Source organism: Mobula hypostoma, chromosome 7, assembly GCF_963921235.1.
Source record: "Mobula hypostoma chromosome 7, sMobHyp1.1, whole genome shotgun sequence".
Classification (NCBI taxonomy): Eukaryota; Metazoa; Chordata; class Chondrichthyes; order Myliobatiformes; family Myliobatidae; genus Mobula; species Mobula hypostoma.
Window position 1 is genome coordinate 162,287,431 of NC_086103.1, and position 17,027 is coordinate 162,304,457.

Below are 17,027 nucleotides of genomic sequence, written 5' to 3' on the forward strand. Positions count from 1 at the left end.
GAAAGACCTGATGAGTGGTGTGACCATTTGACGTGGACAGAGGTCGCCCACAGCACCTTATGGCATTTAACGCACAGGATGTCACCGTTTGAGTGCAAGTTTGGATAATCTCTGCCACTCTTCCAGGGGCAGGAGGCCAAGGTTGGGGTTCCTGCAGCCAAAGATCACGTCCAACACTGCAAGTAGAAGTGGACTAGGGCAAGAGAGATTTTGGTGGCCTGGAGGTGGAAGCCAAGTAACTGAAGGATAAGACAGGGACCCGCTTTGCGGTCTGGCTGACCACTCAGGAGTTGCCTCTCTGGGTGGAGTCTAGAAAGTTGGCATCCAAATTCATTGGACCCTTCAAAGTCCTCAAGAAAGTAAGCCTTACACCCTGCAGCTCCCCAAGACCCCGAAGATCAAAACACCTTCCACATCTCTAAGTTAACATCTGACAGCACCAGTCCCTTAGCCCCACCACCATCAGCCCCGCCATCACTCAGGTTTATCAAAGGGGAACAGGTTTCACCGTAAGAAGAATTTTGGACTTGCGAAAGGTTTGGGATATTTGGCAGTACCTCATGGACTGGGAAGGATTCAGACCCGAGAAAAGGTGCTGGCTGCTTGAAAAGGCCATCTGGGATCCAGCTCTCACCCATGACTACGACCACCATCTCTCCGAGCAGCCAGGGCCATCAGGAGTCGGCCACAGGGGAGGGGGGTCCTGTTACGACAAGCACCCAACCATGCCAGCTTCCAGGGTTTAGACACTCTAACCCTTCAGAACATGGGTAGCTGCTGTGGCCCCGTTTAGTTTTCAGGACTATCTCACTAATTGGCTGCTGCGTTTTGGTGCCAGGATTTCAGTATTTAAGGAGCATCTGAACAGAGGTTCAGTGCTCAATCGTAAGCTCAACTTGAGTTATCGTCTAACATCTTGTGTAGAGCTCATTTTTCGCGTTTCAGTCTCATATTGTGTTTTGATCCTAGTCTTGGATAATCTAGCACTTGAGTCCTAATCATCCTTGTCAAGGTCTCTCGTCACATTGTTGGTGTGTTGGGAAGCCTCTTCTCAAAGACTGGTATTCCAGAACACTTAGTGACAATGTACCACAGTTTGTTGCAGAAGGATTTTAGTCTTGCTTGAAAATGAACAGAATAAGATATGTTACATCTGCACTATAACACTCAGCTACAAATGGCTTAGCGGAAAGATTAGTCCAGAATCTAAAGAGCACACTGTGAGCAACGTCAGCAGAACACACCACACTGACACTGAATAGGAAGCTTGCCAATTTCCTCTTTGCATATTGCAATGCAGCACACTCCACAACCAACAACTCACCAGCCAAGCCGTGTTGTTCCTGGGTCAACCCTTGTACTCAAGACGATCTCAGAAGGAGGATGCAGGATAACCAGCTGAGATAAATTGAGGTCTCCTCAAACAAAGAAGTTCGATGCTTCACTTGTGGACAAGCAATCCTGGAGAGGGCTACATACTGTATCTGATCAAAATCGGGCACTTGGAAAGATTAGGACCAGAACGGGACCACTCTCCTGCACGGTGGAGATTGCACCTGATGTTGTCTGGAGTTGGCACATCGATCAGCTGAGGAGAGCAGAGTCGATTGCTGGAGAAGAAAGGTGTCCAGAGCTGCCAGAACCACTTCTTGCAGTCCCAGAGTCAAATCCTACAAACACCACAGTGAAAGCCCCAGAACCTGAGATTGGTTCACAGTCACAAGTTTCTCCAGCCACCACCACCCTCAGGAAAAACACTGTCTTAAAAGAGTAAGAAATCCTCCAAGTAATTAAATCTTTAGGCCTGAATGGGACAATTTAAAATTTACTTTTCTGTGGATGTCTAGATAGTAGTTGTATTATATAGTACACAATGTATATAGATGATACACATTCTATATTGAGTTAGAGCTTATAGCTAAGCAGGAAGAAGTGTAGTGTATTTAATATATAGTAATATTTGAGTAATATTGTAAATATACTGTTTATTTAAGCATTATTTGTTCTTTACATGGGTTATATGTAAAAGTACGTGACATATGTGATTCTGCCACCATATCGTAAGTGCATGCCTCACTAAAAAGTAAAGACTGAAGTAGGCAAGTTTATCCTGATTCTCCCTGTGTTTTTCTATTGATTAGTTTTTGCAATTACAAAACATAACAGTTGGCATGGATAAGTTAGGCTGCAAGCCCTGTTCTTGTGCGGTATAACTCTGTGATAACATGACAACATTCCCTCAATAGTGGCAGCCTTGCTTTTCGATGAGTCACAGAAGTACTACAGCAAAGACACAGGCCCTTCAGCCCATCTAATCCACGTTGATTTGGTTTTCTGCCTATTCCCGTCGACCTATACCTGGTTCGTAGTCTTCCATACTCGCTCATCCTTGTACCTCTCCAAATTTCTCCCGAATGTTACGATTAAATGTGCACCCACGGCTTCTGCTGGAAACTCCTTCCACACCATCTGAGTAAAGAAGTTCCCCCTCAGGTTCCCCTTAAATTTCCCTTTTCGCCCTAAACCAGTACTTCTAATCTCAACCAACCTGAAGGGAAAAACCTTTATGTATTCACCCTGTAATATGCCCCTCATGATTTCGTTTACGTCTGTAAGAACACGCTCCCATTTTCCCGCTCTCCAGAGAATAAAATCCTAACCTATTCAAATGTTCCTTATTTCTCAGGTTTCCAGGCTTAAGTGCAGAGCCACATGAATTCTGAAATCGCCGCTCCCCTGATCTTGCGAGCCTCCCTTTTACCAGTTCCCCAGTTAATGACCCCATGCAGAGGAAAAAAAATACAGTACAAGGCGGAAAGTGCGCATGTTGCCTAAATCTCAGAGTCTGGCAGAGATAAAACGGATTTGCTCTCAAGAAAATGCACCGCCACAAATTGTTCATTGCATCGCACCTTCCTCACTGTTGATGCACGAATGTGTGTTAAACTAATCTGAATAATTGAACTGGCATATGATTTATTTTACTCTTTTTTCTTGCCTATGAATTATATGGTGCTGTTAAGTTTTCGGATCGCGTTGATTGATAAACATTTCCCCTTAATATTTTGCACCGAATTTATCGACTTATTAACCAACTTAATATGTAAAGGAAAATGAAATTATCGTTGCTACGGATTCGATGCAACATAAAAAAACACAATGAGTACAAAGGGGAGAACAACGAAAATAGTATAAATATAAAGACAATCCTATACGATACAATGTATAAGTAACTGAGTGTGGCCGAATATACATAATAAGGTTAGCTTATATACACAGACAGATGGAATGTACAAAATGACGTTATGTGCAGGAGTATCTGTAATACGGTGACAGGAAATGATACATGATTTGATGTATTTTATCCTGTTAATAATGTCAGTTAATTGAGAAACTTATAACGAGCTGGACGCTGTAGGTGACCTTTCATCCGGATTGTTTCGGTTGTCAAGTACGCGGCGTAACCGGGCAACCGGTGTCGTATGGGAGGGGCTAACGGCTGTGTTTCTGTTGATTAAATCGGTAGCTGGGCTTTCTGCAATTGTGCGGGAGCAAAAGCGAGAGGGGAAAAACTTCTAACAAACATAGCGCTTTATTGATCGTCCCGGGGAGATTACTTTTCCCGTTATCGAGCGTTGATTGGTTAGAACTCACCGGGCAACGGCGGAGAGCGGAGTGTTTTGATTGGTTGTTCCGCACGCTTGGTGGAAGGTCGGCTGCCATAGGCGGAGTTGGAATGACCAGGTGCCCGCGGAAAGAGCGAGAACAGGTGGCTTCAGCTTGAGTGTCCACAGGTGGGGTCCATGAAGAGCTGGAGGTGTGATTCTGGTATCTCATTGATGCCGTTCTGCTCAAGCGGGTGAGGTATTGTGAGGAGAAAGTGTGGCTGTGACAGGGACGACTTGGTGTGAAAATACTGGAGGGGCTCTTGGTGAAGTTACTGGCTCTTAGTTTATCTTGTACATGGGTGTATTTGCGCACCCCGGTCTCCCTCTCCAGTCCTCTTGATGTCTTAAAGCCACGCAACCTATTTTGCATGACAGCAACAAGCTGGGGGGGGGGGGGTCAGGTTTGGGGAAACTAAGGGGGAAGGGGGACTTTTTGAGGGCACTGAAAGTACCGAGCGGTTTTAACCGCAAGGGTGAGGGGAGGAGTGAAGAGAAAACTCGTCCTGTTTTCCCAGCATGTCTTCGGACTTGCCTACGCGGAGATGGAGTTGGTCAGCCTCTAACTTCAAGGTAAAAGTTAAAAATAAACTGGAAATACTCAGGTAGACGCTAAAATGAACTTTTTTTTTGTTTAAAGAAGTGGTACTCGGGATAGTAAAGTAGCTAGCAACTTTAAAAGTAATTGCTCTTGGGTAGCATCTTTTCAAAAAGCAAGCTTTCTGTAATGTGAATTTGAACCAAAGTTTGTTTAAAAAGTCTTCAAGATTTTGCAAGTAAACAATCCTAAAAGCTCAGTAGTTCCTATAGCAACTGTGTACTCCTGTGGTTGTTTCTCCTGGATCAAACAACTAGAAAATTTCCTCATCCAAATAAAGCTGTATGAAAGGTGAACCCAGTTAACCAACTGTCAACTGTATTTCCAATTGTCCCTTTTGTGTAAATGAGCAACCATAGGACTGTAATATGCAACAATTAATTAGCATGTTCATAAATCTAACAATTGTTCAATCAACTAGTTTACAACTGAAAAATTATCCCTTTTGGATGCTGTATCTTGGTAAAGGTCAAAAAGTGCTAAAGAGTTATTATTTTGCTTGACTGGTGATTTAACAAATGAGAGTTCAAATTCCACTCTCGCAGTTTGAGTAAACCATGTCAATATGAACATAGAATGCAAAATATAGAGCAGTACAGTTATGCTGACCTTTGAACCTACTCAAAGTACAAACTAACACTCCATCCCACTTAGCCCTTCATCATGTGCCTATCTAAGGATCTCTTAAATGTCTCTGTATTTGCCTCCACCATGAGCCTTGGCAGTGTTTCACACATCTACCACACTGTTTAATAAAATCTATTTCTGACCCCCCCCCCCACAATACTTTCCTCAAATTACCTTAAAATTACGCTCTTTTACGTTGGCCATTTCCACCCTGGAGAAAAGTCTCTAGTTGTCCACTTGATAGTCATAGAACACTACAGCACATAAAGGGGCACTTTTGCCCACCTATTCCATGCCAAAACCATTAACTGCCTAGTCCTATTGACTTGCACCTGGGTTATAGCCCTCCATTTCCCTGGAATCCATGTACCTATTCAAATTTCTCTTAAATATTGAAGTCAATCCTGAACCCACCACTTGCATTGGATCTTATTCTACACTCTTACCACCCTCTGTGTGAAGAGGTTGCCCTTCAACATTTCATCTTTCACCCTTAACCTGCTACTCAGGAGGCACTTGAGTTGGTTCGAAGGTGGCGTGCAGTGAAACCTTGAGGGTCTATCTTGGACATTTCTTTTGTGATCGTAAAACCCTGTTGGACATTGATTGCTGCAGGTCTGCTGCCCTTGTTTTGTGGTGTGACAGGTGGTGAGGCAACAGTATCGCCTTGGTTATAGCTAGGACTAGGTCTCAGTCCTTGGGCTTGCATTATAGTGTGGTATCCAAGCTCAGTTGGGGGTGGCCTCTTCCATCAGTGCTTCCCTCCAGTGGTGGATTGGTGTTCCCAGCAGTTCAGCCTCTATTCCAATCAGTTTGCGGGATTTGTTGCTCAGGAATTTGGTCTAAAAATTTGTTTTCTTGTGTGACTATGTTCTTTTTTTCCTTTCTCGTTATTTTGAATGTATGTTTTTGTATTTTTTTGCACTTCGGCCCTAGAGGAGCGCTGTCTCATTCAGCTGTATCCATGTATGGTTTGAATGACAATTAAACTTGATCTGATTTTGATTTAATCTATAGCTTCTAGGTCTGGTCTCACTCAACCTCAGTGAAAAAAGCCTGCTTGCATTTATCCTTTCTTTACCCCACATGATTTTGTATACCCCTGTCAAATTTCCTCTCAATCTTCTACACTCTAGGCGATAAAGCCCCAACATATTCAACCTTTCCCTATAACTCAGGTCCTCAAGTCTTGGCAAAATCCTTGTAAATTTTCTCTGCAGTTTTTCAATCTCTCTTTTTAAATCTTTTTATTAATCTTCCAAAATTATAAACAATAACAATATTGATACAGAGGGATTGGAATAATCTTATTGTTGATAAGCATGTATAAAAAAGATTTCAAATAATACAGGTAAAATAGACTTCCAAACTCCTAATATAATTAATCACAGAGAAAAAAGAAATAAAAAGAAAAAAAATACAAAGAAACCCCCCCCCCCCAAAAAAAAACAAAAAAAAGAAACTAAATGCTAAACCCAAAAAAAAAGCACATGGAACAAAACAAGGTTAGACCAATATCTTAAGTTGAACATGTTCAGTAATGTCATCAACTCCGCTCCTCTATTCATATATTTTAAGTTAATAAGAAGGATTCGGAAAGGTCAAATTACATCATATGAAAATGTTGAATAAATGGTTTCCAAGTCTCTTCAAGTTTAACCGAAGGATCAAAAATGTCACTTCTGATTTTTTCTAAATTTAAACATGATATAGTTTGGGAAAACCATTAGAATGTAGTAGGAGGATTGGTCTCCTTCCAGTTCAATAAAATGGATCTTCTGGCCATTAAAGTAACAAATGTGATTATCCGACAGGCTGAAGAGGATAAAAAATCTATGTTCTATCAATGGCAAACCAAAAATTGCCATAATAGGATGTGGTTGTAAATCAAAATGCAAAACTGTTGGGATAATATCAAAAATATCTTTCCAGAATTTTTCCAAAAGAGGACAGGACCAAAACATATGATTTAAAGAAGCCACCTCAGAGTGACATCTGTCACAAATAGGGTATATATGGAATAAAAATGGGCTAATTTATCTTTAGACATATGGGCCCAATGCACTACTTTAAATTGTATTTGTGTGTGTTTGGCACATATAGAGGAAGAACTAACTAATTGAAAAATTTTATCCCATTTCTCTATAGGTAGGCAAAGTTGAAGTTCCCTTTCCCATTCATTTTTAATTTTATCAGATATACCTGGCTGTAATTTCATAATTATTTCATAAATAGATGCTATTAATCCCTTCTGAAAGGGATTTAAACCTAACATTTTATCAATGATATCAGTAGGGTATGAGATCGGGAAGGTAGGCAGCATGTTATTTAAAAAGTTTCTTATTTGTAATTATCTAAAAAAAAACTGGGATCTGGGCAAATTAAATTTATTAGATAACTGTTCAAAAGACATGAAACAGTTATCCAGAAATAAGTCACAAAAACATGTTATACCTTTCATTTTCCATATCAAAAAGGCTTGGTCCATAACCGAGGGTTGAAAAAAAATTAGATATAATAGGACTTGATAATATAAATTTGTTCAAACCAAAAAATTTATGAAATTGCAACCATATTCATAATGTATGTTTAATTATTGGATTAACCATTTGTTTATTCAATTTAGATAATACAAAAGGAAGTGAAGTTCCTAAAATGGAAGCCAAAGAGAACCCTTGTACAGAGTAACCTTCAAGGTTTACCCAAGGTGGACTTGGAATTATATTCCAATCGTGTCCAAAATATTAAATATTGAATAATAATTGCCCAATAGTAGAATCTTAGATTAGGCAATGCTAAACCACCATCTTTCTTGGACTTGTATAAATATTTTTTTCTTAACCTGGGATTTTTGTTCTGCCATATATAAGAAATTTTAGAATCGATATTATCAAAAAAGATTTGGGAATAAAAATTGGTATCGCTTGAAATAGATATAAAAATTTAGGTAAAATAATCAATTTAATAGCATTAACTGGGCCAATCAGTGGTAGAGACAATGGGGACCACTTAGTAATCAGTTGTTTAACTTGAATAATTAACGGTAATCTGCCCAGGGATGCAGTCTGGCCCTGTTGCCTTGTGGCTATGACGCACTGGAATGTTCTATGTACCTCAGCCTCTGAGATGTCCAAGGTGTAGGTCTCTTTGGGCGGGGTGGTGGTGGTGGTGATCAGTCCTGTCAACTATGAATCAAGCATTTAAAAAAAAAATAATAATTTGCTGATCCGGGAGCGAAGCGGCAATGTTGGCAGTACTGCTGCATTTCTGCTTGAATCCACAATGGTGTGCAGTCCTTGCCACATGCTGTGTGTGTCATTGTCACAGAGTTGTGACTAGATGCTGTCCCTGTGCTGCTATTTTGCCCCTTGATAGCTCTATGTAAATCATAGTGGCATCTCTTGAGCTTCTGTTGGTTTGCAGAGGTGAAGGCTTTATCCCTTGCACTGAAAGCAACACACACTGAACTATTTAACCAAGGTTTCTAGTTTGGTAAACACAGACTGATTTTTGGGAGCAATGTCTTCAATGCACTTCCGAATGAAGCATGTGACCACTTGCGTGTATTCTGAGAGGCTCTCAGCTCGAAATACCTTCCAAGTGACGCTGTCAAAGTAGTCTTGTAACATTGAGTCTGGTTGGTTGGACCAGCAGTGGATGGTTTTCACCATGGCTGTTTCCAGTTTGCGTTTCTGCTTGTAGGTGGGCAGGAGCAAGATGGGGGAATGGTCAGACTTCCCAAATGGAGGGTGGAGATGTGCTTAATACATGTTGCGGATGGGAGAGTAGCAGTGGTCAAGTATGCTTTCTCCCTGTGTTCTCACCTAAATGTGTTGGCAGGACTTTGGGTAAGCTCTAGTCAACAACGCTTGGTTAAAGTCTTCAGTGATGATGAAAACAGCCTCTGGGTGTGTGGTTTCATGGATACTGAGTGTTTTCTAACCAGAGTTTTATAGTTCTGCAACTGTACCTTGCAGCTCTTGAACTCAATCTCCCGACTAATGAAGGCCGACATTTCATATGCCTTTTTAACCACCATCTCAATTTGTTTGGCAACTTTAAGGGATATACATACATGAAATCCAAGACCCAATTGTTCTTTTACACTACTGTACTAAGAATATTGCCATTAACTTTGTACTCGGCCTTCAAGTTCAATCTTCCAAGGCGTATCACTTCATATTTTTTCCTTCCCGGGGTAGCTAACCTTATGCTATAGATCTCTGCCATTATCTGAGAGGTCTGTGGACCCCAGGTTAGGAACCACTATCTATAACACCAATCTTTGTGTCATCTGAAACATAATTACCTACACTTCCACTCCCTTATTGAAGTCATTTATTCAAAGAGCAAGGGTCCCAGAACTGTTCCTGTGAAACACAACTATCACCAACTCTATCTACTGCCATTTTTGCATTTGACCCATATCTCTTTACCCATGTAGCAATTTAGACGTCTTTTTAAATGTTATTGTACTTTGAACTTTGTCTCCTCTTCTGGATGGTGGTTCCATATATGTACCCCCTTCTATGTGAAACAAGTTGCCCCTTGTGTTGCTATTACATCTCTCACCTTAAATTTATGGCATCTTCTGGATTTCGCCAACCCTGGTAAAAAAAAACTATGCATCCACCCTGTCTATATACCTTTATAAGATCACTTCCTCATTTCCTATGCTCCAAAGAATAAAGTCCTAGCCTGCTCAACTTCTCTTCGTAACGTTGGCCCTTGCATCCTGATAAAGCCTTCTTAAATCTTTTCTGCACTCTTTCCAGCTTAATGATATCTTTCCTGTAAGTGGGCTGTCCAAAATTGAAAATGATACACCAGTATATCTTGACTGACAATGTTTCCCAACTGGTGGGTGGGCATCAATGTTTTAGAGTTTTCATTCAGTCTCAATGTTGACGTCTTGTCTGATTGTGGAAACCCACTTTTTAACATCTTCATACAAAAGAGCAGGGAGATAAAATGTAGGCCCTTTGAACCTCTCTGCCATCCATTAAGGTTCTGTCTAATTTTGTTATCTCCCCTCTGCATTCTCACCTAGAATGTTTGGCTATCAAGAATCTCCTTTTGCCTTATATATTCAGACTCTGCTTCAACCATCCTTGAGAATGAAAGTACCAAGTACTTGGAACCACTTAAGGAAAGAAATTTTGCCTTTCCTTAAATAAATGATGCCTTTTTCTAGATTCTCCAACATGTTGAGATTTGGAGGTCTTGTTTTTCAATTAAGTCCCATTTCACTCTTCTAGCCTCTAGTAACTTGCCCTCATAAAACAGCTGGCTTATTCCTGGTGTTAGACTAATAAGCATTCTCTGAATTGTCAATATGTTAACATCCTTTACTAGACAAAATCAGTATTGAACATAGTACTCCAGTTGTGGTTGCACTGACAACCACAACTGGAGTACTATGCTGCTGTATAACAAAACCACCTCCTTTCGTGTTCAATTCCCTAATAAGTCTGTTCTTGTGTCAGATGTTAGTTTATCAAATTCCTTGCACTACTTGCATTTGAGCCTTTTTGTGAATGATAGAGGGCACCCTGGATCCTTCTGCAATTTAGTTTTGCAATCTTTCACTGTTTAGCAAAATGCTGCTTTATTTTCCTTACTACATGGGCAATTTCTCTTTTTTATTTCCACATTTTTCCACATGTGTCTATCTTTGTCATCAGCAAATTTGGGAATTGTATCTTTGGCACTTTTAACCAAGTTATTTAGATAAATTGTAGGAAGTGAGACCCTAGCACTGACCTGTGTTATTCCTTTCTTGATTATGAAGATGGATTCATTGAATACATTCAAGACAAATTGACCTTTAATTGTCAATGGAGCTGAGTGATGTGGGGGTGGGGGGTGGGGGGAGTGCAGTTTATTGAGACAAGATTGGATTGAGGATCCAATTTGTCCTACTATTGTATCATTCCTGTGTTCCAATAAACTGATAAATCAATTTGATTTTCCTTTCCTTAATATTTTTGGCCTGTTGTAATGTCTTTAATAATTTTCAACACAGTTCTTGTGTCGGATGTTAACATCCTGCATAAGGGAAGTGTTGAAGTTTCTCCAGTATTTTATGTGTGTTGCTTTGGATTCCAGTATCTGTAGACTTCCTCGTGTTTATAGTTTCAGTTTTTTGACGAGGACTGGAATTATAAATGTTATGGAATTTTTATCTGATACTGGCAAGGTTATCATTAACTAGTATCTGATCCTAGAATGAGTTCATTAGGGTTGAGGACTTGTTAGCCCACCAATTTGCTTAGAACCAGTTGTTTGGTCACTTTTCAGTTCTTTGTTCCATTTTAATCCCATCTTGGATGCTGCTTGTATTCATTGAGCAAAGACTGATGCGACACAACTTAGTTCATTTGCTTTTTGTTTTCCACTATTGCCCAGATTTCCTTTTTAAAGGACAGGAGCTTATTTTCATCCTTTTAATATCAACAGAAACTTAGATATCTGTTTTAAATTTTTTAGCTAGCAATATCCTGTATTCTAATTTTTCATTGACTATCAATGTTTTCTTATTTTTGCCTTCTGTCCAATCTTCTGACCTGCCATCCATTTTGGTACACAATAAAGAAACAAATATGCAATCTAACTTTTAAGTTGACCTGAAGTAAGTTGATGTTTTTTTAAAAACACAAATCAGCATTTTATGTACCCCCTCCTTAATGCAGTAAAATTCTAGGCACTTCCTGGGAGTGTTATCAAATTAAAATTGACACCTATTGAAGGTGAAATCACAGCAATAATCTAAGCTTGATTGAAGAGGAGTGCTGCCATTAAGGAGAAAGTGAAATTTAGAGGTGTAGAAGGCCTCCTGGGGACAATAAAAATGACAAGAATTGGAGGACATTCGCATAGGATTTAGAAGCTTGCTTGTCTTGTGTGGAATATTGGGGTCAAAAGGTAACAGAAGTGAAGAAGCAGAAATAGAGCTGGATTAAATTATAGTGGAAACAGGTTGTCTAGGCTGTAGCACAATGTGTTCCAAAGCACATCTTAGCACTGACAAGTTTAAACAGTCTGATTCAATTTTGAGCAATTGTTAAGAGACAGGGACAAGTGAACAGTTTGTGATTGGGTCTGAAGAAAATGGTTTTTGATTTCTAACATGAAATATATCCACATAATCTATATAGTATAACCCAAATAACATCTTTGACATTGTACATTTCTGTTGTGTAATTTAATGTAATTTTTGTTTATTGTGTCTCTAATTATTCACTGGTGCCCTTAACCACGTTTACCTGCAGTGCCTATTTTGTCACTTAGTTACCTGCCTTTCACCAAGTCACAGACTTTGGTTTTACATCTATTCCTTTCATCTGTAAACGTTTGCAGTTTTGACAAAAGGGTAATTACCTGAACTGCTTTCTATGGATGCTGTCTTATCTGCTGAATAAATTCTGCATCTGTTGTTTTATTTCAGATTTTCATATGCAGTATTTTGCTTTTGGCATTTATACTTTTAATGCTTTACTCATGCAATTGATAAAAAGCATTCCCAATTCCAAATTGGGAATCTTAATGCAGCTTACTTAGATACAATTTCATTGCCATTAACCTATTTAGAACACAATATCTTAGAACGCATTCAAAATGCTATAGATTTACTTTTTCTTTCTTATCCAGGAAATTATAATAAATATCCTAGACTTCTTGGGTCAGAATATTGGTTCTGAGTTGGCCCTTGAACTCGCAGGATTTAAAGACAGAGCTCAAATTAATCAGGATGATTTTCTACTCAGTTTTCAGGTGATTAGTTTAGAACTGTTTTGTATACATGTAGCTATCTTTCAAAGTATTTTGCAAGAGAACTCAAGCACCTGGTAATTGCTTTCAACATTGTTCCAGCATTGTTTGTGTGCATATGTACGTCTTATTGAATAATAAGAATTGGAATTACCATCATGACATATGTAAAATAATTACAATACAGTACCAAGTCATAAAGTTACTATAAATTACACTGGTGGAAAATAAATAAAATGGAAGTGCTATGGACTATTCTAATTTCTGATGGCAGAGGAACAAAGCTATTTCTAGAATGTGTGTTGGTCTTCAGGCTCCTTTGCCTCCTCACTGATGGTAGTGATGAAGGGAGGATGTGTCCTGGATGATGCCGCCATCTTCTGGTATTACCTCTTAAAGGTGTTCGTGATGGTGGTGAATGTGAGCCTGTGATAGAGCTGACTAAGTTCACATCTCTCTGGAGGCTGTAAACCAGGTTGTGATGTGACCTGTCAGAATGTTCCCCACTGTATATCTGTAGAAATCTGTAAATCTTTGGTGACATACCAAATCTTGACAAAGTAGTGCCACTAATATGGATATGGGGGGGGGGTGGAAATAAGGGATTTTTGATCTGAAGGGAGCAGAAATGGACTACTCTAACATTTAAGAGTTGCCAACAGTCCCATCCATTTTCAATGGGAAATTATGGCTTTCTGTTAGCGAGTGAGTTGATTGAAATTTATTCTGACTGATTCTTCCAGCTTTAATTTTGAGCGCTGCCGAAATCCGTCGAATGGTACATTACAGCATAGTACATACCCTTCAGCCCATGATCTTCTGTTGACCTTTTAACCTGCTGCAAGATCAATCTAATCTTTCCATCCCCATAGCTTTCCATTTTTCTATCTTCCATATGCTTAAGAATCTCAAATGTCCCTAATGTATTGTGTCTATCACCACCTCTGGCAGCACATTCCTCACACCCATCAAGCTGTGTATACTGTATATCATTAAAAAAACTACTTGCTCTGACATTCTCCCCCCCCCCACACACACTTTCCTCTAATCAGCTTAAAATTATGACCCCTTTTATTAGCCATTTTTTTTCCTGAGGGGTGCAGGCAGTCTCTGACCGAGCACTCAATCTAAACCTCTTTTCGTTGTGAAACACATCAATCAATGTCCAGAATAACAAGCCAAACCACAAGTTACTTGTCTGAAGATGAATTTAACAGCCCAAATTTAAGTTCTACACCTGCAAAATCAAACCAAATGTCAATGGTTCTTTTTCATTCATAACTGTTGCTATCCTGCTCCTGAAATAGCCCACTTCTGACTGAACATCTTCTACTTTTCAAAGACCTTGGACATATTATCACTTACAACAAGTAAGTTCTTATTGCATTTTGAGTTCTGACTAGTGAAATGAGTAACTGGTGAGTATTTTTCTATACTGTCCACCAAATACATTCATTGAGCCAAAAATGTTGTCAAACTTTTTTTGTGTAAGTCATTGTAAAATTATCTTTTTAATTTACTGTTTAACTGGAATCACTCAAAGTTCTGCAGTGGTCATGGAACACACAATAGCGTTAATATTTCAAATGAATGTCCTTTTATCAGAATTGGCATATAGTAGAAATGAGCTGCTTTTTAGGAATACATAATAGCTAAATGTGTAAAAAAAAGAATTTATTATGCATTTATTATGAATACATTATTTCAGTATGGTATTCCTTTAGTGTCCCAGTCAAAGTTACCTTAGTCAATATTGTTGGGTTTCAATGTGCCTTTTCACGGCTGATTTATCTTTAGTTATTAATTAAACTGGATTATGAAGGAAATGAACTATTGTGTAAATATTTACTATTGCAAAGAAAATATTACAATTTTATCTATTTTACATTTATCATTTTAAAATAATATATGTTACAATTAATGATATCAAAAGTTGGACCAGAAATATTGCCATTGTTTTCCCAGGTGCTTTTTTTTTTGGAGATCAGAAATCAAACTGAACATTGTGGGGGGGGGGCAGAATGTGATCCCTAGTTTTAGGTTTTTCTATAAATCTATCACGACTACTCAAGATTTTCAAAAATTTCAATAGTCCCTTGTTGTTCTTAACTCCAGTAGAATGCAAGCAGAGCCGATTCAATTGTTCTTCATAGCACAATTGCCAGATTCCATATATTAATCTCGAAAGCCACCTTCTCTGAACTGTTTCCAATGTATCATTCTTACATGAGGTTCTTTTGCCATTTTTTAATGTATATAAATGTGTACATTGACTGTATGTCTATGAATTGTTGCTGAACAAGCAATATTGTAATATATGATGGGAAGGATTCTTTAAGAGGTGACCACATAGGTACAAGGAGAATAGAAGTGCAATGCTTTTCAGAGTAATTAAAGATGTCATAAATGTTTATTGTGTCTTATATTTTCATTGAAATAATTTAAGATTTAAAACTTTGTTTTTGATTTCAGATTAACCAACTAGATGAAGTGGATTATACATTAGAGAAGCAAACCCAGGACTTCTTGCAAACTAAAGATGATGTAACCCAGCAAGTGAAGAAACTAACAAGAACCAGGAATTCTTCAAGGAACTTAATGAAATAGAACGATTAGCTGAGAAGCCTGAAAAAGATGAGGAATTAGCACTATTGCATGTAATGAAGTAAAAATAGCTGAGGTGGGTTAGAATTCAGTTTACCTGCATTATATTTTGCTCATTGATTTTTGCATATATTTCTCTCAATTTTAAAGCAATTTTCTTTAGAAAACTGTGCAAAAATTGCTTGGAAGTCATTGTTGTTGATCAAGAAATCTAAAGCAGTAATTCTCAGTGGATTTACGTGATTCCCAAAATAAAATTGGCTTTGTTATCAGTTTTGAATATTCATGTAAAATTGTAATGTTCATAAAGCTAACAAAGATAGAATAGTCCAACATTTTGATCTAATTGTCTGTGAATAAGAGATCATTTCTGCACCCTGTACATCCAAGTGAGAAACTGAGTGAATTAATTTTGTCCTGGATAAATTTGTAAAATTTGGAGAACTTCCCTCATCCATTCTTTCTGAAGGTTGATTCTGAATTGTGGCAGCATCAATGTGTTGTTCAAAAAAACTGATGTACTTGGTGGCACCCTCCTTCAGAATTTAGGATCCAAAAAGTCAAGGAAAAATATTTAAACCTTTTTTTTATTTTTAATCATTTTGTCCTTTCAATCTCTTAATCAAATCATGGCTGATTTATCTCAATATTTTCCTTTTTTATATTTCCTAATCTTTTACTAATGCTAAATTGTAAGTTGCAGTTGACAAGGTATTATTTTTAAACACCCATTTTTTCCCCTGAAAGTTCTTTTGCCCTAATATCAATAAATTCTCAAATACCAACAGTAATTGGTTTACGGCAGTGAGTGGAACACTGGCTGAAATCATTACAAGATGTGAAGAGAAAGGTGCCAAGGCAGAGATCCCAATGTGAAATTGATTGTGACACTTCAATTTTTGGAGGGATTTGATCAACTAAAGAAAATAAAGGATTCTCGAGTAGATGTTGGTTGCAGATTGTATAATAGATTGGGTCTAGAACTCACTGTGTGAAAGAGTAGGCTGACTTAATGTGTATCTGTTCAGTAATTGCAGTTCAACTGCTCTTGCACCATTGCCATCTGCCTGATAAATGGTAGATCCTCTTTAACAAGCCTAATCAGTTGCCCTCTGCCACCACCCTCTTCAGTCTGTGGAACTGGTTCTCACCCTCAATTTTTCTTACAGCTGCAAACCATTTTCATTTTCAAAATTTCCATTTTCTGCAAACCAAGAGTGTAGCCATGGATGCTTGCATGAGCCCCAGCTATGTAGGCCTTTTCATCTGCTTTGTGGAACAGTTCATGTACCAAGCCTACAATTCTCCCTCTACTGATTTCCCTCCTGCTACTTATCCCTGCAAATGGGACAAGTACTAGACTGCCCTTACTCCTCTTCCCTAAGCAGTATTCAAGACCCCAAACGTCTTCAGGGTGAGGTGACATTTCACCTATGAGTCTGTCAGGATCATCCATTGTATCCATTGCTCCTGCTGTGGCCTCTTCTAAACAACGAAACCCGACGCAGGTTTGGAAACCACTTTGGACACATTCACTCTGCCACAAAAGGCAGGCTCTCCTGGTGGCTACCTGTTTCAGTTCAACTTCCCATTCTGAATTTTCTTCATAGCTGCCTCTACTGCCACACTGAGGCCAAACTCAATTTGAAGGAGCAATAACTCTTATTCCATCTGGATAGCCTCAACAGGTTTAATTTTTCTAATTTCAAGCACCGCTCCAGCCTCCCCCTTTTTTCCCCATTCCCTTTCTGGTTACCTTCTCA

At 38.8% G+C, this 17,027-nt stretch overlaps 1 protein-coding gene across 1 annotated transcript in view; it reads left to right on the forward strand.

Annotated features, from left to right (window-relative positions):
- Positions 1 to 13,002: 13,002 nt before the first annotated feature.
- The window catches only part of LOC134349959 (testis-specific gene 10 protein-like), a 104,222-nt gene continuing 100,197 nt past the window's right edge, over positions 13,003 to 17,027 (forward strand). Inside the window, 4 exon segments of the mRNA XM_063054913.1 lie at positions 13,003 to 13,080; positions 15,133 to 15,220; positions 15,223 to 15,303; positions 15,306 to 15,340. Coding sequence (XP_062910983.1) covers positions 13,003 to 13,080; positions 15,133 to 15,220; positions 15,223 to 15,303; positions 15,306 to 15,340 — 282 coding nt within the window.